General features: G+C 41.1%; 1 protein-coding gene across 2 annotated transcripts in view; it reads right to left on the bottom strand.

Annotated features, from left to right (window-relative positions):
- Window positions 1-20,875, bottom strand: part of rasgrf1 (Ras protein specific guanine nucleotide releasing factor 1) — a 39,960-nt gene extending 19,085 nt beyond the window's left edge. The window contains exons 1-7 of one of the 2 annotated variants that reach the window (XM_048257621.1): window positions 20,129-20,875; window positions 8,834-8,940; window positions 3,435-3,582; window positions 2,187-2,285; window positions 1,573-1,826; window positions 835-914; window positions 432-625 (exon numbers count right to left, since the gene is read on the bottom strand). In XM_048257621.1, coding sequence (XP_048113578.1) covers window positions 432-625; window positions 835-914; window positions 1,573-1,826; window positions 2,187-2,285; window positions 3,435-3,582; window positions 8,834-8,940; window positions 20,129-20,404 — 1,158 coding nt within the window. In that variant the 5' untranslated portion in view covers window positions 20,405-20,875. The remainder of the gene's footprint in view (window positions 1-431; window positions 626-834; window positions 915-1,572; window positions 1,827-2,186; window positions 2,286-3,434; window positions 3,583-8,833; window positions 8,941-20,128) is intronic. The other variant, XM_048257622.1, reaches the window with a different exon arrangement.
- Between the last annotated feature and the right edge of the window lie 3,201 nt (window positions 20,876-24,076).

Below are 24,076 nucleotides of genomic sequence, written 5' to 3'. Positions count from 1 at the left end.
ATAATTTTTGAGTCAAGGTTTCCAAATTCCGCTTTAACTTGGGACACTTCTGACCGGTGAGCTTTACTGTCTGTCACTTAAGGAGGATGACAAGAATAAAAACAATTATAGATGTAACAAGATGAACCACTGGGGCAGAGTGGCGAGCTGCACGATTAATTGCAGCTTTTGCAACTACCTGTTTGCATAATTCAAATTGCAAAAAAGAAATTAAACCAAACCAAAATAATTCAGGATATAAAATCCTGCAGTAGACCATGAGGGCCATTAGAAAAAACAGAGATAACTGAAAACAATTTTCAGTATAATAATAGATCACAATTCCATTTTATGTTGTCAAATTTGGCTTTGGATGGCAGATACTACATTTTGCACCTTTACTGTATGGACCCCTGTCTGAAGGCATGAGCATGCTGTGTCTCTCTGCCTACCTGGAACATGGGGTAGGTGAGGAAAGTCTCCAGGGTGCGCTCCTCACAGTCCGGCTTGGCCTCGTACTGCTTGAGCAGCTTGTCGAAGTCACGGTTCTGCTTGCAGTGAGCCAGAATCTGCAGGCTGTACTGGTGGTTGCGCACAAATTCCTGGTAGATGTTCAGCATGGGCAGCAGGATGTCAAAAAGGTCAGCTGTAGGGTAAGGGGAAGGGAGGAAAAGGGGAGGAGAAGTGAAATACCTGGCAGGTAAAAGCCATCACATCACTGTCTGTTATAAGCACAGAGACCCTCACTTTCCATCAAGATGAAACTACAAAGCCTAGTCTAAACAGCACGTCTTTCAGATAGAAAGTCCAGGCCTACATGTAGCACATATTGGAAGATAGTGAAAAGGAACTTACCCAAGACTAATGTTGGCCAGCTTGCTATCCTCGCCTTCAATCCTTGGTAAAAGATCTGATGGAGAAACATGATGGTCTCACTGTTGGAAATGGGGGAAAGTAAACATATTTCAATATTAATATAATTTATAGTTTAAAACATTCAAAAATGACCTAGACCTCTGTGTTGCCCAAATATCCACCGAAGTTAGCATGCTGATCAACTAGCCTTAGACCATACTGTCTCATAACACCACTTTGGATCTCAACATTGGCTGCACTGAATACATGCAAGTCATTGTTTTGCCTTTAAGATCACTCAAATCCTACACATTGCCCCTTTAGTCATGAATGGAGGCTCAGAGAGGCAGTCAATGAATCAGCACTATTTCCTGCATGGTCCTCATGCATAAACACCATTTATAAATAACAGGTAGCTTCCTGGTAACCTACACCTGTAATATTGTGATACACTCTGATTTGTTCTGCTTTTCCATGCTCTCTGAGCTCTAGGGGTTCTTAAGTGGAGGAGGGAAAACCCTTAGGGACCTATAATGGTACTTGGAGACCAGGGCTATGGAGAGGGGGCAGAGGATTGGGGGTCAGGATGGTGCTTGCAAGAACATCATGAAAAGGTCAGGATTTAAACAGAATCTCCAGGGGACACCACAGACAGCACTTCTGCTGTCGGGGTCCTGTGCCGCAAAGAACCCTGGGATTAACCTACTGCTGGCGCCCACTTTCACACCACCCACCCACCTGTTGAGGAAAATGCTACTGACGTCGTCGTGGGTGATGGGCGGCTTCTTGGAGCTGGCGGCCATGCGCAGCGGCCGCAGGAAGTTGTTGACCAGGATGTGCAGCTGCTGGACGTACTCAGCCTCGGCCTCCAGCATGCTGAACACCACCTGGTTCCGCTTCCTCATGCTCTCAGCGTGCGGCGAGCGGATGTAGTCTTGGATGATGGTCTTCCACTTCCTCCGGCACATCCAGCCACGCAGAAAACTCTGAACCTACAGGGTTGTGGGACAGTTTTTTTTTATTATTTATGTTTTTTTACTTATTTTATCCATGTAAGCATATTAGAGATCTGGCATATTTCATTTGGAATTATTTTTGAATATCAGACATGTAATCTGATGATTGTACTGTATGTGTGTATGTTTATGCGATTTGAGAGTCTGCAGTCTTTATTCAGAATGACTAATATCTAAAACAACACAAAATAATTTGATCTTTGAAGACTGATATACCGGTAGTTGTGTTTTTGAGAAGGTTAAAATGAAAGGGAATCAATGAGGCTAAAACATGCTTTATCATAGTGGAAGCAATCAGGGGTCTCTACATGTTGCAGATATGGGTACTCGTCTTACTTTCTTGATCTTCTTGATTTCAGAGTCATCCTCACTGGGTGTGCCAGTTTGTGTGGGGTTTGTCTGGATCTTCTCATTGTCTTTCAGGAGCCCAGAAATCTGCAAGAAGAAAAAAACTCCACTGCAATCCACAAACTATAAAGTAAGAGAAGTCACAGAAGAATTAAGGAGGACGAAAGTGCTCAACACTTCAGCGCCCAGTTGACTCCATCCCAGAGTGTGGACAGAGGAACTGGGTCAGTTGACTCCCTCCCAGAGTGTGGACAGAGTGACTGGGTCAGTTCAAAGCAGCACCAATCAATGACATGTGGTGGGGAAAAAATAGGGCCCCTTATTTATTCCATTGGCTGACATCTCGGCACAGACTGTAATTTCCGATGCTTGTTAGCAATTCAAACCACCCCATGTAGCCCTGCTTGGCTGGCCGTGAAATGTGTGTGTGTGTGTGGGGGGGGGGGGTGCTGGAGAGGTGGCAGGCATGGGTGACACAAAAGGAGCCTGAAGCCTTGCCCTGTAGCTTGAAGGTAAGTGTCCCCCATTTACTTTGTGAGCCTGAAAGAGTTTATTATCCTTGTTTGTGAAGAGGGATGCAACCACTCATAATAGAAGACCCTTCATGCATATTCAGCAAAGCATTTCATTTGCAGGCCCACATTTGCACATTAAAGTGAAATGACTATTTGATCTGGTTGATGAAGAATACATTTAGGGGGGTTGGGGGGGTTCTTCTTGAGGGGTGTTTTATTAGCACCAATGCAAAATGGAGCCCAGTGACAGTGAGACAGCCGCTCACTAACAAAGTGGTCCAGGCACCTCTACCCTCGGCCATTTAATCCCCCTGGAAGAAATGAAGCATCCATGGACCCGTTCCAGTTACGGCCTAACTATATTAAACTGTAATCACTTGCCAGCCAAACAAACACACACACATACACACACACACACACACACACATATGCACGCACATGCACACAAATACACACACAAAGACACACACACACACACACACACACACACACACACAACACACACACACACACAGACAAGCAACAACAGCATTAAAATATCTGCTTGCTGGCACGTTTAACAGTCCCACAGATGTAAATCAGGCATTCTGTGTTGGTCGGCACGATTTCACAATCACAATTTACAGACATGTTGCCCAGCATTCGAAAACGAGCTTAATTTAATATAAGACATACTGTAACAAGCCCCTATTGTGGCATTCAGAATGACATTGCATTTTACCTCAGATTTTAAGCGTTCAATCTCAATTTCCCCATCCTCTATCTGTTGTCGAAGTTGCTTAGCAACCGTTTTCTCTGTCTCCACGATTTGGAGTAGATGAAGATACTTCTGCATGAGGGTCTCATGCTCTGTGGCCAGGTTCCTGTAACTGTACAAAACACACACACACACACACACACATACACAGAAGCATATCAGTGAGGAAATGTAAACATGTAAACATATACACACACAAACACACACACACACACACCGCTGGCTTCTCAACAGGGGGGAAAAGCAATATAGCTTTTTTTACAGTAACACATGAATGTGGGCACACACATCACAGATACAGAAATATATGCAAAACACACACACACACACACACACACACATTCCAACACACTGTCATCTCACAATTACAGTAAAGGGAGGTGGTATAGCTCTGCTTATCTCTAAGAGGCAAACCCAGACGCCTCCATGTGCACGCCACAGATTTAGCAAGGCTTGGGGGCACACTCTGCAGCTCACACAGCTAAAACAGACCTGCAGTCTACTGACACACACACACACACACACACAAACACAGACACACACACACGCACACACACACAAACACAAACACACACACACACAGACACGCGCAAACACACACAGCCCAGAGATGCACCCCAAATCACTTTCTCGCTCTGCTTTCATCACCTCCACACACACTGCACGCAGGAGAGCGCATCTGACTCATACACAAACACAATTTTACTCTCTGTCATTAAGACTCAGCATATTGATTTTCCCGCTGCTAGTACAACCATAAAGTTGATCATGTTTGTGTATGGAAATCAGTGACCGTGTGTAAAAAGGAACCAACTAAGAAATAAATCTATCATAAATCTATCTGTGATCTCACTGTTGAATGTCACTTTAACAGGATATCATTATCAGTTTTACATTTACCAGATGCCTATTGCTTTAATGGATTGGGTGCAAAATGTTTTGTATACTAGATGTACCGCATAGCGGTACAAAATATGACCGCCGCTCAGTCCTGTACATCCGTTCCGCGAAAATAAATCACACTTCAATTTGTCTCCATATTTTACTCCATCCCCCACTCTTGAAACTTTTGTGTATGCTTATTTGGCATGCCTGAGTGTGTGTGTGCGGCTGCACAGAAAGTACCCTACTGGTGCTGAAAAGGTGAATAGATTGTAGAATAGCCAAAGAAGATGTAGAATTGTTATAAAACCTTTAAAATCTCTAAACAATCACAAGTAGGGCAGTTCATCACAGTTCATCCATTGCAACTGGATTGATGAAAGGTCACTTACACCTGTAGGCTACATTGTATTTGGGAAAAGCAAAAGGTATCAGCATAATGTTATTTATTTATTTTTTTTTTATGTATTTATAAACAAAAACCATCTCTGTCAGTTCCATGCCGTTTTCAACAGCTATCAAAAACAAAGGTCATTTTTGGATGGATGGATTTTTTGTGAATGTTTCTTCTTCTACATAAGATTTTAGTCATCTTTAGTTCATGTAATACTTTATTGTCAATGCACAAATTAAGTAACAGTAGTCTGAAACGTTATTGTTAATGCACAAATTAAGTAACAGTAGCCTAGTCTGAAACGAAATGCTGTTTTACATCTAACCAGTGGTGCAAATAACTGACATGTCCAAATGGGCCTTGATGAAATGCGTCGCTAGACTGTTCATACACATTTTAACGGGCCAAAGTTGAAGAGCTTTTGTCCGTTATTGTTAGTGCAAAATAGGCTGATTCATGTTCCCTTGCATTGTTTAACTGAGGTCCATGGCTAGTCTGGCTTTCATCAGACCAAGCTCAATCTTTTAAGAAATCAAAAAATAAATAGCGGGCAGATCAGGCTGGGTGAACCCAGCCTAGTCCATAGGCACCGATATTGTTTAATTTTTCGATTGAGATATAGCCTTCACGCTCTGGCTATTCTAAATGCAAAAATGCATCAGGGAGTTATGACAAAGCGGTAACTAACAAACTAGATCCTAATAGAAAGTTGTTAGCTTCCCTAAGCTACAGGTAGGATTATAAGGTAGGCCTAATGACAACATAAATTGTCAATAGGCTATGCTGGCGACACAAAATAAAATCTCCTTTGGAAACCAATGGCTTTCGCCTTACAGTATCAAAGCGGACTTAAACTGTCATATGGTGGCGAAAAGTTGTAATAACATTCACGCAGCTCCATGAGTCAAGGAAAGCGAATGAAGTAGCCACTTCTAAATGGGACCCACTACACAGTAGCTTAAGGTGTTTTGCTAAAGCAGCCATAATGAAATGAAGGTGTCATTGTTTGGATACTTCACACACGTGCTTTTTAATTTCACAGACTACAACTACCAAGCTGTAATCAAAGCACATCGATTCCCCTCTCACACCCTGCACGCACTTAAAACAAAATAAACAGGCGTCTCAGTCTCGCATGTATAGGCAAAACTGTATCAGACCCGGTGTAGCGTTGGTAAATCTTCCATTGCACAGAATGATTTTTGTAGCGCGTGCAATAAATGACAGTCGAAAAGATACAAACAGTGCTGCTATACATTTGCTTGGTATAACCGCATTTATAGTTTTCTACAAATGCAATAAATCAAATGCCTCCATCACTCAACCAACGCTACTTGGTAACATTACCTAGGTCCTTATTGATATTACAAGATTAGCGTACCTGCAGTAAAAACCAAGCATGTCCGATAAACATCCTCAGATTTATTTCGGCTTCAAGAAGAAATGGGAATTACACTTCATGTGAACATCGTCCTATCCTTATTAGATGTTCGCTGCGGTAAATTACAGTCCTTGTATGAAGCGTCCATTGTTTTTCCAACCCACTTTTAACTTCCAACAAAATTACGTCTCACTGCAACGATCGCCATCTAGTGGACAAGCGATAAGCGACCAATACTGAAAATGCAGCCATGATGATGATGATGATGAATATTTATTTTGGCTTTCTTTTAATCCTACTGATTTTCATTTTTACCGGGGGCAAATCACAAATGAGTGATTATGAGCCAGGTTGATGTGGGCCCTTGAGACCAACATACCATAAAAGATTCACAGAGAACTGTTTCTGCCCTACCCTCCTTTCGGGGGGTCCAGTCCAGCGGGGGCTGCAGATGAAAGCGAAAAATGGCGGTTCCATGCTATCCATGTGGGGGTACATGCCCACCAAGTTTTGTGTACCCGGTCTTTCAGTGTCCGGGAATCCTTGTTGGTGTCGTCACTAAATGTACACATAAATTATTTTATTGTAAGGCCCCCATGAACGAAAGTACACAAAACTTGGCATGTATTCAGAGGGTGTCATAATGATCCTACACTTTTAATTTCGTGCAGTTTTGACCTTGTCAGCCAGAGATATTGAGATGAAAACACTTAATTTTTTGCTTTTTAATTTTTAACTAGGTGGCGCTATACATGAAATAAGTGGTAATGGGATGGGTTGACATGCCCCCTTAAGACCAACATACAAAAAAAGGTGGACCCCCTAGGCCCTACGGTTCTCGAGATATTCACAGAAAACTGTCTCCGGCCACCTACAGGCCAGTTGGTGTATAGTAATATAAATTAATTTATTGTGTGGCCCCCCATGAACAAAATTCCACGAAACTTGGCGTGCATTCAGAAGGTGTCAAAATGATCCTACACTTCCAATTTTGTGCAGTTTTGACTATGTTAGGTCACAGATACCTACAATTACAACACCTCATTTTTACTTTTTTGTGTTTAACTAGGTGGCGCTATACATGAAATTAGTGGTTATGGAATGGGTTGACATGGCCCCTTGAGATCAACATACAAAAAAAAAAGGTGGTCCTCCTAAACCTTACGGTTCTCGAGATATTCACAGAAAACTGTGTCTGCCCTACCCTCCTTTCGGGGGGTGCAGTCCAGCGTGGGGGGCTACAGATCAAAACGAAAAACGATGGTTCCATGCTATCCATATGGGGTTACATGCCCACCAAGTTTTGTCTACCCCGGTCTTTCAGTGTCCCGGGAATCATTGACGGAAATTTGGACATGCGAAAAAGAAAAAAAAAAAAAAAAAAAAAAAAAAAAAAAAAAAAAAAAAAAAAAAAAAAAAAAAAAAAAAAAAAAAAAAAATCTGACTAAACCTATATGACCGCGGCGGCTGCTGGCGGTCATAATAAATCCTATAGAGGTTGAATCATAATTCTTGTGAATAATCAGAGTGCCACCATAATCCCTACAATATCGAAAATCCTCACATCCTGAAAAGCAATGTCCATACAGTAGCACATCTAAGCAGGAACACACAACAGCCAAAGCCACACAGCTCTCTTCAGTGTTGAAGAGTGCGCACAAGTGAGCTGAGGAAGTCCTGTACCGTAACGCGGAAGGCTTCCTGCGTGAGCCGCGGGCTAATTATAAGTAATGAGATGTACATTTTGTCCCCCAAGCAAACATGGCTCTTGTGAAAAGCAAGCGCTGTGTGTGTGAGCGTGGCAGCGCCACAGCACATTGCATTTCTAACAGAGCATGATTAGGGCTCCATCGACACACAAAAAACCCAGAGCTCTGGCAGTGTGCATGAACGTGCTGATTGACATCCTTCTGATGCTTACATTTCATTAGCACATATGTCATCTCTTCCCCAATCCCTTTCCTTCCCTCCACCTCTCATGCCTCTCTCTCTTTTTCTCTCATATTAAGGAATATAAGAGATTGGTTCGAAAACGCTACATCACCATTTTTAAAAACATTAAAAAGTCATGTCATTTAATTGTGTATTTCAGGAAATTGCAATTGTATTGTTTTGATTGAGTAAAGATAAATCAAACAACAATACCTAATTACAGTGTTACTGAAATTACTTGGAAAACAAAATGTAAAACAATGATTTAGGAAAATTCTTTAAAATGGAGAATATAGCATTTTGGAACCAAACTCTTCATATCAATACACGTGTGTATTGGAGTATCACAATATCTTTTCACTCCTCATCTCATCCCTTCCTTGATCTCTTTCTCTCTCTTTTATGTATAATGTCCCTTTGGAAGTATCAATTCAGTTGAGTACTGCATTATCACAATATGTTTTGTGATACTCTATTGATTTATACACACTTGAGGCAGACAGTGGTCCATTTGAGTTTAAACCCCTGAACCACATAGCAGCATTGTAATCTCGCCTCAGCCATTGGACTTCCACTCCAACGTAACAAGCAGTGCTATGATGCAACAGGGATACTATGGAGACTGTGATAACATAATGCAGATCGTACTGTTCTGATAGCACTGTTCTGATCCAGAGTCTATGCTCAACTCAACAGCACTGGATTACACTTTGAAGCAGGGGTGGGTGGGGAGACTTGACATGTGTTGTTGCTGTTGCTATCGCTGGAGCTTACCTGGCATGTGCTATTGCTGCCACCCATTCGTCGCAGTCCTTCACGTCCTCGGAGCGGAGCTCCAGGGCCTTCTGGTTCTCATGGTTGAAGCTGACCGTGAAATAGTACTGCAACACGCAAGAAACAAACCAAACAGAACAGAATGGGATGGAGATTAACTGACACAAAAGATCTGTGCCGGATGAGCACGTTCTCACAGACTCACTAGAAAGAATGGCTATTTACTGACTATGAAATCTATTAAATATAGAGGTTACAATGCAACACAAACAAAGTACATAGATATAAAAAAAGATTAATTTGTACATTTATAGTACATATGTTCAGTCTACAATTTTATGTTCAGTCTACAATTTACAGAAGTACCGGCAGCAATCCTAGTTATTCCTAAAGTGAAAAACCATGTAAGAATACACTGGATGTCTTTCATGGTGTTATGATCAGACCATAGTTTGTTCATGACTCTACTGTTCAGGTTATTCCAGCATCTCATTTGAAGTGACAAACCTAGCTATTATTCATGATATATGATGCTAGCTCTACAGAGAGATCACATGTACTGCAAAGAAACACCACACAAATCTTACAAACAATGTGGAACAGCTTGAGCTATAAAAGGCGCGCATCGAAAGGCAACCAGGTCTGAGGCTCTAGAGGGAGATTTAAACCACCATGCCATAAAACTCTCTCTCTGTCTGCACCTAAAAAGGGCACAAAACTACCGAGAAACAGAGAGCTAAACCATATTTTGAGCTGATGGGTGACTTCAAGTGGAGGTGAAAACTGCCACAGAGAAGCTGGGATACTACATACAGCAACCAACACCACCATCACCGCCACCATCACCAACACAGCCCCTACCACCACCAACACCAACATCACAGCCCCCTACCATCATCACCACCATCACAGCCCCCTGCCAACACCAACACCACCACTATCACAGCCTTCTACCACCACCATCATCACCACCGGGCCAGTCCATCACCTAAATCGATGGGCTTGGCTGCAGAAGCCACAGCAGTGCCTTCTCCCTGGGGAGCGGCCATAAAACATGTAAGCCAAGGCATGAAACATTACATAACAGTACGCTACCTGTTACCTAGCAACTCCTCTCTGCATTAGTGAATATACTCTCTCTCTCTCTCTGTGTGTGTGTGTGTGTGTGTGTGTGTGTGTGTGTGTGTGTGTGTGTGACTGTGTGTGTGGACCCTCCCATCTCTCTCCCAGCTAGGCAGGCATTCTTGGCTCTGAATTCCCGACAACCTCCATTTTTAATACATGGGGATCTTATTAGCTTCACGCTAAGAGATCCTTGTGAGCACAAACATGTAGGCACCCCCATTATGTCACAGAGATCTGCATGAGTGCTCATCCCCAAGAAAAACCCAACATACACAATCAGTAGGTACAAAGAAAAATGTCCAGTTCCATCCAAAATGAGTCTGACTGACAAAACAAAAGTGAGTATTTGAGCTCTATTCTAGTTCTGTTGTTTCAACCAGTAAAAACAACAGTTAAGGTAAAGGGTATTTTTAGCAGACACGTTTATCCAAAACAACGTTTAACTCTTCCAATTTGGAAGAGTTTAGTGACAGCGACTGACATCATTCAGGACTCAAACCAGGGCTGACAATGGTCTAGACAGAGGGCAGTTTATGCACGCTGAACTGAAAACACTCTAATTTCACTTTTCACAAAAATGGGACTGTCTGTCAACATGACATAAACCTGCCATTCAGTCTCCATACAGCATGAAGGTATTGAGTGAGTCAGGGCTCTAGCGTTTCCCAGTAATCCCTCTGGCCAAACAAGAGCACTCTCTCAGGTGCTTAAAGCCCAATCCTTTGGCGCAGAGGAAAAGAGGGCTGTAAACCAAAGGGGAGACTTATTTTATCCTGTTGTAACCGATGGGACCTCCACTCCAGTCAAGTGGGACATCATGCACCTGACGTAGCCTACCATACCCTCAATTTAATTGACTTATCCCTCCTCCCCTGATTGACATGGCTGACTGGTTATACAGAGATGTGGGTCTCCTCTCTGCTCCGAGAATGAAAAGAAAAGAGACCAAACACTCAACACTCTTTTTCCACATCTGACTAAGACTCTGGCAAACAATGCTGAGATCTATTGGGACAAAATACACCCTTAACCCTATTCGCTTTATGTTCACTAGTTTTGTGTTCCCGGTCAAAAATGACCGCTGCATTATGACTATAAATCCATAGTAATACATTATCATCTAATGTTGTGACAGACCTTTGTATCAACTTATGTTCTATTGGAAGGGGGAGATTCTATTGGGGAAAGGTTCCAGTGGGGGCTGGCCATAGAAGCAAAGAGGGGGAGTGAAGGTGGGGGGGTGGGGTTGTGTGAATGTTTGAATGTACAGAAGCACAGATGCAGTCCATCTGATCAACAGGTATGTTCCTGGACTGACCATTTTCTCACCCATTCATTTCGAATGGCCGGTCATTTTTGAACACAATGGGAGTTCTAAAGTTAAATAAAACACCCAAATTGTTATAAAAATGATCAAAATTTGCTTTGTGTGTTCAGATGCCCTTTGTTAACAAAGGCATGGAGCCTTGTGAGAGGAAAGAATGATCAATCGGACAAATTTGACTGCAAACACAACAGGAGGGTTAATGTGTTTTCAATGTTGAACAAATCAAGTGTGCTGATAGTGCGGACTAGTTAATGGTCTCATTGGGACTCAGAGCAAGCCAAAGAGCCAAAGAGCAAGCAGGCTAAGGAATGCTGGCTGCTCTCAAACTGAGTGGCCTCTCGGAAAATCGTCTACTGTGTCGGCATGGTCAATAACGGCAGCAATGCGACACTTCGCTGTGTAGACAGAGCAAACACTGTTTAAACCCTGGTGAAGGTCAGAGCATAAAGAGCAAGAAATATGTCTGGTGCATGAATGACAGTCACAGAACTATTACATAACTGTCATATCACATAGTGGCGTAACCGTCAGGTCCTTCACAAACTGTCAATAAATACTGCTTAATTGGCCAAAAGAACATTTCCATAGCTTTTGCTGATTTTGCTGGTGTGGTGAAATAGATTATGACAATCCCACTAGAAAAAAATCCCACATTCAGCTGGTTGCCTCAGTACTGTTTCAAGATATTATCAATGTATCCCAGCAGTGTCACTCCAAACACCTCAAGTGCACAGTCCTGGTATTTTAAATTCATAAGTTTGCAGTGACGTGAGTAATCCAGACAGTTGTTTGATATCACACATAACAAAATATCATTAAGACCTTAGGGGCCTTTCCTTGTCTGCAAGGTTCCTGCCCCAAATTTGTGAAATCATGAGACAACCATTTTATCTCAATATGTGTGAGACAGTTTTAAACAATCTGGTACACAAAGAGTTCATTGTTGTCATTCATCTCGACTGACAACCTCAACCAAACGCTCAACGCTCCATAGCCTGACGTTGCCATTCTGGCTGGCTTCCAGGCTCCATGCAAACAGCAGCACTCTACATGGCCATCCCTTTAGGCTAGTAATCCCAGGCTGCTCTGCGTTCAGTGGCAGGGCCACAGAGTGGGGTTAGACGATTCATCCACTGACTGACAAAGTTACCAAGATTACGCTGTGGTGTAGAGGCTTGTGCCTCCTTCTCGCATAAATCAAGCCCAATAAATACAGCAGATAGATAAATAAATAAGTAAAACAACTCCAGTCCAGGGATCTACAATGGCAGCAGCACTAGTGACTGAAAACACAGCCTAACAGCCTAATCTCAGTGTTGCAGATGCTTGTCCCTCGGCACCCATCTTGGCACTCCTCCTCACCTCTCATGGCAGGGGCAGATAGCCATCCACCTTTTTGTGTTCATTAGCCCATCACTCTCTCAGTGAAAAACCCTATTCATGCTCACTGGGCTGCATGTGTGTGTGTGTGTGTGTGTGTGCATCATTGCTTGTTTTTGTCTTCCTTTAAGAGAGAGTGCAGAATGGCTTATTTCATAGGCCTATTTAAAACACTTAGTGTGTGTGTGTGTGTGTGTGGTGATGGTGGTTTGTGTGCGTTTGGGGGAGTGACCTGTCTCATGGTTTATGCAGGCTGCTGAGTCATGCTTCAAACACTTTTGTATTGATTCATTTATTTCTTCATGACCACAAATGAAAGGCCACACGAGTTGCTCGGTGCCAGAGAGGAGGGGCCTTTGATGCTGAGCTGTTGATCCAGCTGATTTAAAATCACCCCTCATTACTTTCACCAGCTATTCATTACTTTAGTGCCGTGGCACAAAAGTGGTCAAATATCACAATTAGATGATGGATATTGCCACACATAGACAAGGGGGGACAAAACAAAGAAAACTAAGTAGCAGTTCCTGTAACACCTCTAAAAGACCATATGAAAACAGCTGTAAGCACACAGACTCCTCCAAACAGAACAGAATAAGCAAATGAATGGCGATTTGAACTAAGTCAACTCATATACCCAGTCAAGTGAACTGCTGGTTAAAGAGGAAATTAGACTCCTGTTTCAGTGTCCACCAGGTCCTATCACACAGTAAACACCTCTAAGAAACTGTCTCTGGATGAAGAACAACGGATGTCCAGTCCCTAAATGACATTCCCCTCTCTACGTTATTTGAGCCACGAATTTCTGGGAACACTGCCAGTTTATTCTATAAATTTATGCCACACAACTTTTTGTGCAAGCCATGGTTCTTTCCAAACTGGACTATTGCAATGCATTGTTAGCTGGCCTACCTGCTTGTGTGAGACCATTACAGATGATTCAAAAAGCAGCAGTACATCTTTGTTAGTTACTCTTCATTGTCGCTTCCTATAGCAGCCAGAATTAAATCAAAATCCCTCACTCTAGCCTAGAGGACCCTTACTGGATCTACACCTTGCTATCTTAATTCCATGGTCCAGCTCTAAGTCAACTGCGGTCCTTGGATAAGCATCTGCTATGTCATCCTTCTATCAACACTAAGATGTCACAGTCAAGACTCTTCTTCTGTGATCCTTGTTGCTGAAATTATTTACCTACTACTCTTCATTTTAGTGACAGTTTTGGGATCTTGAGAAAGTAATTAAGACTTATCTAACTTACCCTATTTTTTGTTTGATTGATTGATTGATTGTTGATTATTTAAGTGTCAAACACCATAGTGCCCAGCCCTCATGGGCTTATTAGACACTGCAGTAAGAATTTCACTGTTATCTCCAAATAACCACGTGACGTAACACAGAACCCAACATAACATAACTTAACCACTAAAAATAAGTATACATACACATAGAGATGGCTTGTCATATGGAATACAAAAACCTTTGCCGCAGATACCAGGCCTTTTCTATACATTTTGCCAAAGCAAAAACATCATTTTCAAACAGCCAACACAAAATCTCCCCTTCATATTTCCAAAATATATCAGGATTTTTTAACTGAATTGATTCAAAAAGAGAGTTCCTTAAGTCGCAGTATAAAGGACAATAAAAAACAAAATGAAATTCATCTTCCACAACCTGAAGATCACAGAATTCACACAAACGTAAGTGTTCGGGTGTACCTTTAAATCGACCCACTTCCACTGCCATAGGTAAGGTACTAGTTCTCAATTGAGCACAGAGGGACCTCTGCCTTCTCTTTAGATTAAGGAAAATAAAAGGTTCTGTAACATAATCATTCTTAAACTGAACATAATTTCTAAGTTTTGGTTTCTTCCATACAGTATGTCCTGTTTCCATTGATCTTCATATTAACTCGACAGTCTTTGTCTGACAACATTTATTGCAAATTATTTTGGTACATTATATGCAAGTCAGACGCAGACAGTATTATTGAAACCTCTCCAGACCCAATGCTTTGCTCTATCCCAAAAAAAATTCTAAAATTTTTCCTAGTTAGCCTTTCCTCTGGGAGACTGACAAGGCGGTTCCACAATCGCACTATTTCACACCTTTGTTTTACAATACATGGATCCCATCCTGCATCCCCATTAACCGCTACCTTTGCTGCATATTTATGCACACCAGGGAAACACCTTAAAGCACGGTTTTAAACAGAGTTACAGTCAAAAACCTCTTCAAAGCCCCAAACTCCTGCAGCATAAAACAAAACTGAGTCAACCAAAGATTTATACAGTTGTGTAAATGTAGAAAAACCAAGATCTGTACATAGTTTCATTTTACTCAACACAGAACCTAAAGCTCTTCCAGCAGACTCTGCTAGTACTTTCCTTCCCTCTGTAAATTTCATATTTTCATCAAAAACAAAACCAAGATATTTATAATGATGAGTATACTTTAAGGGCACAGGGCCAAACGGAAATGTATGAATACTCTGTAGTTCACTTTTTTTTCCTAAAATGAACCACTTGTGTTTTTTTGCTGCTAATAGTAAGACACCATTTACTACACCATGAACTCATAATATTCAGCATATTTTGTAAATTCACTTCTTTTTCAGCTATCAAAACAATGTCATCTGCATAAAGCAGAATACTTAGATTCATGTCCTCAATTGGCACACCAATATTACCCTGTTTAATTTCTTGAGCTAAATAATTTATATAAAAAGCAAATAAGGAAGGGGAGAGTAAGTCTCCCTGCTTCACCCCAAAAGGCGTTGGGACCCAATCCGTTTTTAAATTATCCCCTTTTAATTACCCAATTAATTCTTAGACATGTGGTTTGTATATGTTTATGGTTATTTTTATTATTTTATTTTGTCTATTACTAATATTAGTATTTTATGACTTTATTTAAAACTGTTCATTTTAATGTTAATGCAATGTTTATTGATGTCTTGGTGGAGAGTGTCTTAACTCTGAAATAGCACTTGCCCAAACCTGGTCCAAATACGGCCCAGGTTAACCTGCCTCCTCCACTGCAAATGATTTCCAAAAGGTCTTTTCCCCGTAACTTTACTTCATAAGCCTCAGAACCTTGGGCACAGACATGTATTTAGTATTCTCTCATTTTCACCTTTTACCCTATAAAAAAAACAATTCCTCACATAAAATAAAATTGCTGACTGTTCATCGTACCTGCTTGTCTACACCCAGTGCTGTTGGCTCACTAAAGGGCTCTTTGAGAGAAGATAAAAATAACTACGCCAAAACGCATTAAGGCACAATTCCCCTAACTCCTCTCCCCCTCTCAAAAAAACAAAACAAAAAAAACAAGTACCATCCCCCCACAGAGTGGCGACTATCTCGCTATAATTGGACCCTGACCCCTCCAAAGTACTGTGCATGGGAAACAAATTTAGCCCAAATAGTGATCACACCTAATGAGAGAGGCGCGATGCACCGCTACTCTTCAGCCCGCCACACACACACACACACTCACACACACACACACACACACACACACACACACACACACACACACACACACACACACACACACCGTGCACAGAGCGTTTTTCACATGCAAATAAGGGTTGCCATAGGAACTGTGGGCTCAAATGCAGTTCTATTAAAAAAGGAATAAACAAATGGTACACGGAACAATTGCTCCAGGAACATTATTGTGATAAAAGGGTGTATCTGAAAAAATAACACACTCAAACACAGACTCATACAGCACAAGAAAAGTTTTCCAAAGTCCATGGCTGCATTGCAAGGTTGTCAGGTAAATAATAATTAGCATAAATAAAGGTAGCATTGGAAAACTGTGACTGACCATTTTTGTTGTTATGGAAGGATAGCAGTCTTGACTTTTGATTTTGAACAGATATTTTCACATTCAGAACAACAACAGTACATATACAGCACATTTACTGGTCTGTTTCACAAATGAATGATCTCCTGTAAAACAAGGTAAAACGTTATAAAGTCATCCAGATGGCATTGTACATTGGAACACATTAAACGGCCTCCCAATGAAAGCAGCCTAGATAATGCAACACAAATTTAAATGTGATCTGAACACAGCCAATGTATGTGTGGGTGTATATATAGTGCATGTGACGTGTTGCATGTGATGTGAAGTGCATGTGTTATGTGTGTATGTGTATACTGTATGTCTGCATGTGTTTGCATGAGCTTGTTTAAGTGGACGACAACACAGAAACAATAAATAAACACTAAACACAATAAACAACAATAAATGCCATTAGTCAAAAGAGTGGACAAGTTCTTCTCCTCAGTTCCCCAGTTGCTTATCAGTATGGTAAATCATCGCTGTAGCACAAGGCAAGTAGGAGTTGTTATGAAACTGGCTGCTTCCCTTGTGTTGGTGCTAGATTCCAAATCCCAAGACAGCTTTGTCAATGAGATAGCCCAAGGGAAGTGTCCAGGCGAAAAACAGACAACACTGTCTTTTGGGAGGAGTACCTTTAATTCTAACTGTGTCTAGTAGCCAAGTCACTTGAAGGACTACACTGTGGTCAACGTAAGGCTAAGAGACAAAGACAATATCTCTGGAGGTTAGCCATGGACAAACCATACCTACAGAGTTTGACTCGACACCTTGTGGTCTCAGTAGACCAGCCAGCTCTGCCCAGTGTCGACACAGTCAATACCTGCAAAACCTGATTACTGATTCTCCTCTCCACTGCACAATGCCAGGCAAGGATGAAGGTGACACAAGTGTGCATGACTATGCATGCACAAACACAGACACATACTGTATATTAAGGGTGAGACAAAATATCAATACGGCCATATAATATATAACTTTTTTTTGTGAAACATTATTGATATACTGATGTAGTGAATAGTGAATATATTTTTACTAAAATATAAAATTCTACAATTCATATTCTAAATGGACTCATCTGACAATTTGTGTACTACTTACTTTGTGTTTATGTATTGTCAAATTATTTATGTTTTTAAGCCAAAACTCCATGCACTTTGTACAGTGTTTCAATTCTGTTGTGAAATGCAGTAAATACATATATAATTATAGCTTTTTCCCTTTTCCTTCTTTCTCATTGACACAGGTATTGTGATGGATCATAAATTAATCGTTTACAATGTATTGAGTATTGCAGAATCATTGTATCATGATTATTGATATCATGGCCCAAACGTATTGTGACAATATTGATTCTTGAGTTACTCTCAACACACAAACACACACACACACACTCTCTCTCTTTCTCTCTCTCTCAAATTGTGTCTTCTACACATGCACTGGCCTGCTGACACTTAAGTGGCTGAGCTCTAAACAAAAAGATGCAGAAATGATGTCCTCTGACCAGTTAGCTCATTTGTACACACTATGATTTAGAAATGGCTAGTTATAGGTACCAGAAATACATTCTACATAATAGAAGAATTACACTAATTAGCATTATATAAAAGTCAACCCATCCAATGCAACATCTAAGAGTGTGGACAACTTCAAGGGGACAAAAGTTATGACCAAGTCTCAGAATGTATATCAGCAGTTTTTCTAAAACACTTAACAAGATCCAGTGACTAAAAATAATTGTATTTCAGTGACTAGAACTAGTAGTGCTGGCATAAGTAGTGGAAATAAGTACAAATAAGTACAAAACTAATCATCTACAACATCCATCTGCAATATTACCACCAAATTATGGACAGAACTGCCCAGTCCAGGACACCGTGGTGCATAGTGCTTTGTCAGCACAGGGGCAGCTGCTCACAGAGAGGGCCTGGGCCTGTGCTGGATCTCAGCCTTAGACATGGCTATGGCACAGAGAATACAGCCCAGGGAAAGGGACAGAACATCAGAGCATTGGAGCCCAAACCCAACCATTAGTATTTAATTGCACAATGGCAAAACAGGAAATGGTCTCATCTCATGGCTATCACAAAACATCAGATGCAAGAGGCTTCTTCAAATAAATCTGTCAAGTTTGGTTACTGTGTTCACAGAACCATATATTCAATGTTCACATGAGGTACACTGTTGCTTTAGTTTCACTGTCTTAGAGTATTTAAAGTTTTATTTGTAATGTTTACATGCATAGCCTACAGACATAAAGCAAACAATAATTTTGCTTCCGGATCTAAACATTCGTGGACATAGAAACGATTTGAGCATCTCGGCATCTCAATCCTAATGTTACCGTTTATGTTGAAATGATAAATGGCAGTATATTTGATAACTTATAATTGCATTATCCTCAATAAGACAAGGCAGCAATCACCCAACTTGTCTGTACTGATTGTTTGCATAAACATGCAATTTTAGCAATTCTCTTGAGCTATGCTCTTCTGCCAGGGGGTCCTAACTCCATTTGTAGCCTAGGCCAAAACACATGTACATAGCATACAAACTTTAACTCTAATAGTTTACATGCGATGAAATGACGAAAACTGTCCTCGACACAGCAATGTAATGAGGAACACACACATGACCAAATTCCTCTAAATTATTGTAGAAGTGAATACAGTCTTTATCTATGTGATAGCCATTAGGCTGTTGCTACGAAAACATTACAGGTTAAAAGTCTACGAGTTATTAAACACTGTAGCGGACGCAGTTGCCAAGGAAGGATGCTATTAATATCAGCGCGGGAATGAAATCAATACGTCAAACAGACGGTGATTTTTCGGCACTTTCCCACTTGGGGGCGACTCTGAGATTGAGAAAGTGCTTTCTCTAGCGTAATTTTCCCTCATAACGAAAACGAGGAAGAAAACAACCTGATAGGACACTAAAAAATCAATTAATGATACAACATAAAAACAAAAAAAAATATATTTAAATCTATCAACAAATTCCCAGTTGTCCCAATACAGATAATCAAAACTGAATTTAAAAACTCATGTGAGTTCAAATACCCAAATAGGGCCTACCCAAACTCCATTTAATATCAATAACGCCATTGATGGCTCCTATCATGACCAGCTAACGGGATTATTTGAGTGAGTCCAAATTCAATTAAGTATGGATAATGAATTTAATTAATCCGTTACTCACATTACATAACATCATGCAGTGGGTAAACTGGTCTAACCTGGACGTTACACTGTATGATATTACACTGTATGATATTTATATCCAGACCAATCGCTTATAAACACTGTGTTTATTGTTTTAAGACAGGTAAATGGTTGGGAAAGACTTAACACACTGTTGAACCCACCCCCTCCCCAAAATCTTCAACTGTGTGCACTGACGAAACTGTTGGCTTGCTCTCTGTCTGAACTGCATGAGCTTGTTACATACAGGCAACGCATTTAGACCAAAGCCTTGTTGAATAATAGCAGCACATATATTTGTGAATTTGCCTCCAGAAAACACACTATTTCTACATTGTCTTTCGTGGGGATGACACAACGTGCACATATATACAGAAACTTGTCGTTTTGCACGCCTCTTACCTGTTTTTCTAAGCACTCCTTAGCTGACTGAGAAGGTTTTGGCGAAGGCGACCTGTCACAGACGCAACCTTCCAACAGGTATAATCCCGAAGGTCGAGAGCTGGACTCGCTCTCGAAATAAAATAGCATATTCTGCAGTAATGCAAACCACTTGGTATGCCATTTTGTGTTATCTGAGCTCTTTTTGCTCAAGCAGCCTCGTCGCGTACCATCTTTCTTTGCCAAGAGACCCAGGTAGGTGACATGGCCATCATTAAGTCGTATTCCCTTCTGCATTTTTGTTTGCAAGATGCTTGTTAGGGGAGAAAGCTTGTTGATCCTTACATCTTCTTACAGAGAGATACCCATACAGACGTGCACTTTCCTGATTAGTGGCCAACTAAAGCACGTTCTGCCCATCCGCAGCAATCACCGTGTTGGCGTGGAGTGAAGAAAAAGGCAGGAAACGAAGAATGTTTAAGTCTTTCATCCTAAATGTAACGAATACTCAGTTTAGTCTGAACCCGTGCTTTTTTTTTTTTAATCCAGACGATATCTACTAAATCTGAGAGACCAGGAGTGCAGAGAGGATAACAGCACGCGAATGACTGTTGGTCGTGTTCTCACGTGAAATCCTCCAGCTAGCAGTGCGCGCGGTGCGGAGAAGGCTGTGGGGTCACGTGAGTCGTTTCCTAGCGGGTGTATTTCAGAACCTTGGACAGAGAAACAACTAAGAGCATGAAAAAGACATGGCACAAATGCAGCGTTCCCAGCGTAACTATGTGTGCAAGATGTTTCAGTGAGTGCATTGGTTTGCAAGGCAGCACTGCTGCGCAAACATACTGCGCAGTGGTGCGGTGTAATTCAGGGTCGCCTATTATGTTTTACTTCACTATTAATTTTGTTCAGTGGTTCTCGTTATTCAACATTGGTGGACAGTCTAATGTCATGCCAATGGCGCTTTGAACTTTTGCACTCCCGCTCAATTAGCTGTGTTCGAAACGCCGTTGTTAACAGTTGGTTTCTTTCTTTCGATTCTAGTTCGTCTTGGAGAAAAGACAGCTAAGATGGAAATGTCTACAATCTCTAAATAGGCTAGGCCTACCTACCTACCATAATATGCTCTATTCGTGAAATATTGCTTTGCTTAAAGGCATTCCTCGGTCGTGGTCAGTCTATTGGGATCACAGGCTACATTTGAACTCCATTGCGTCGATTATTATGTCAATAACAGGTAAATCTCTGATCCGATTACCAATAGTATTGACCATGTGCAATCACAGATCGGCTTCCATCAGTCTGTTCACAATAATAAAGTATCCTGTTCGGCCTCTGTCAATGTGATGACTTTCCTAGCTCACCTAACGAGGATTTTTCTGCAGCTAAATTAGGACTATTGACAGAAAACAGATGGCTAGAAATGGAATGCTGTCCCAAGAATGTCCTCGGGGACAGCGGGTGAGATAGCCATCCCGAGAAAACTGTACGACTTTTCGCCAGACCATCAAATTTGACCAACAACAAGAGTTTTTTTTCCTAATAATAGAAGTGTTCATCTTTTCTTTCTTTCTTTTTCTTTCTTTTTTCTCTCTTGTTGCTCTCCGCGTAACAACTGAATCTGTATACATAAGTAGCCTACAGATAAGCTCCATAAGCACAGATTGTTCACTTGTAACATTTAGCCAAGCAGTTGTATATGGCCACAGCAACACAATCAAATTGAACACACAGTGCATATATTGCAAACTGACACGGCCTTAACTTCCCCTTTCTTTGTATTGATAGTGTAAGATTTACTACATAGGGATATTAGAGAGTGGTGATAGTGGCACTCCCTTCACTGCAGATCAAAGTGCTCATTCTGGCCATCTGAAACGAAAATCCATTCTCTCCCTTCAGATGCCATGCATGCAATGAGCTTCATGCCTTTGCTGGCTGTCTCTAAGATGCCAGCCTTAGCCAATGCTAATGGAGTCATTGGTCATTCCTCCATACAAGTCAGCCACCGTGGTGTCTTCATACCAGAGGGAAGAAGGGATGACTTAGCCTCCTCAACCCAGGGTGTGTTGGTTGGTCTGTACAGGTTGAGTATATAGTTATATGCACAGAAACATTCCTTTTATTTTTTCATTTTTCAGGTTTCAAAAATTTGCCCCCTCCCACCTCTCCCCACAGCAAAGTCCACTTTTGTGTGCGCACAGCTGCACACACACACACCACTTTCTAACAAAATATACCGTGTACTTTAGGTCTGCTTCCTGCATGGTGTTGTTAAAGACACAGTTGGTGCCACTAAAAAATATTCTGTATTGGAAGCATGTGGCAAGATGTACTTATTATTATTAATATTCTGTACCCATAAAAACATTTGTCAACAACTAAAAAATGCACAACACACAATAGCCATCTGAACGTATCTATCTATTAATTAATTGATTTATTTTGTCTAGTTGATGAGTTTATTGACTACTGGAGAATGCCAAACTGGTACACTTCTTCATTCCTGTCATTTCCTTCACTTTATTGTTTTTATCAGCAAAGCAGGGAAGTGCTTCAGCATGGTTAGCAGAGAAGTATAAAGAAGTGGATACCTCAAGGGCACGTTCACTGCCCCCTCTCAGCCTGACTTCCACGAACCTTGGCCCTGTTCCATGAACACTCACTGAGACACCTTCATGACAAGGTCTTCCTTTGTGAAATTTCTTATTCTCTGTGAGTATGTCTTGTTCTGATTCAGTCCTAAAAGTCATTATACTGATCATTGCAGTCACAGATTCAGCCACATACAGCGTCTGTTGTGATAAATAAAAAAAATGATAATTACAATTACAATTAAAAATGATATACCATTTAAATAAATTCATGGCCAACATAAATGGGTATATAATTCAAAACTATTTTACCAGATAAAATAATAGCTACTTCTATTGTTTCAGTAACTATTAGAATCCCTAGTGTATGACAATATTTGAATTTTAATAATTTTAATTAAAAAAACTGTTAGAGGATTCAGTTATTTACAGAGAGGAGAACAGTGACAACTCCACAATCTTCAGTGCTAAAACACTGCTTCACAGCTTCTCCTGCAGATTTTTAGTTTTAGTGGTTGACAAAATGCATCTTTTACAGAAAACACACGCTCTCTTCACCCCTATCAAGTCCATCATAAGCTACTCACACTGCCTGTTGCATTGTTTTATTGTTGAGGACCTGGCCCCGATGTTGGATTGGAAATGTAAAGGTCACTAGACACTGGATCTAATTCAACCTCATTTCATTGCGCCATAAAAAGACACAGCCTGCCCTGTTTCCAGACTCTGCAGATAGGTTTTAGTCCAAGTGTTCCTTTATATATCCCTTTTGTGCTCCACAGTGTCTTGCCCACATTTCATGGCTCATCATTTTCATCATAATCAATTGAGGAACCAATTATCTGTGCTCGTTTCAGGCAGTGACGTTGCTCAGTGTGCTGAGCGCCACCCGTCTTTGTCTCAGTGATTATAGCTTAGCAATAAAACATGTTCTAGCACACAGGCAATATGCCTCTCTGAGCGCCCAATTTGTTTAAAAGGCACAGCCCCTTAATCTGGTGCTGTCAGTTGGCTGGCTACTTCTCCGAGGAGATTTATTTATTACTTTATCCTTGTTGTTATCTGCTCTCTCAGATCCATTCTATCATAAATCCCCCAACCCCTCTCCTCTCCCCTCTCTCTCTTTCTCTGTCTGTCTCTCTACAAAGGCAATTTAAACACAGCTTTTCTAATGTATTTTCATTTCAACTGGCTAATTTTAGGGGTTAACGGAGTCCACAGCCCATGCTAATTTACCGGTTACGTAAACTCCGGCGAGAATTCAAATGTTTTGGGGTGAGTCCAGAAATCTGGGCAATATGTCTCCTGTTGCTATGTAAAAAAATCATCCAATTTTGTTTGGATAGCACTCCATCACAAGCTGGTGTCCATGTCCTGG

Source organism: Alosa alosa, chromosome 11, assembly GCF_017589495.1.
Source record: "Alosa alosa isolate M-15738 ecotype Scorff River chromosome 11, AALO_Geno_1.1, whole genome shotgun sequence".
In the NCBI taxonomy this organism is placed as follows: domain Eukaryota; kingdom Metazoa; phylum Chordata; class Actinopteri; order Clupeiformes; family Clupeidae; genus Alosa; species Alosa alosa.
The sequence above is the reverse complement of the archived record's forward strand: the minus strand, read 5'-3'. Positions and strand labels throughout refer to the sequence as shown.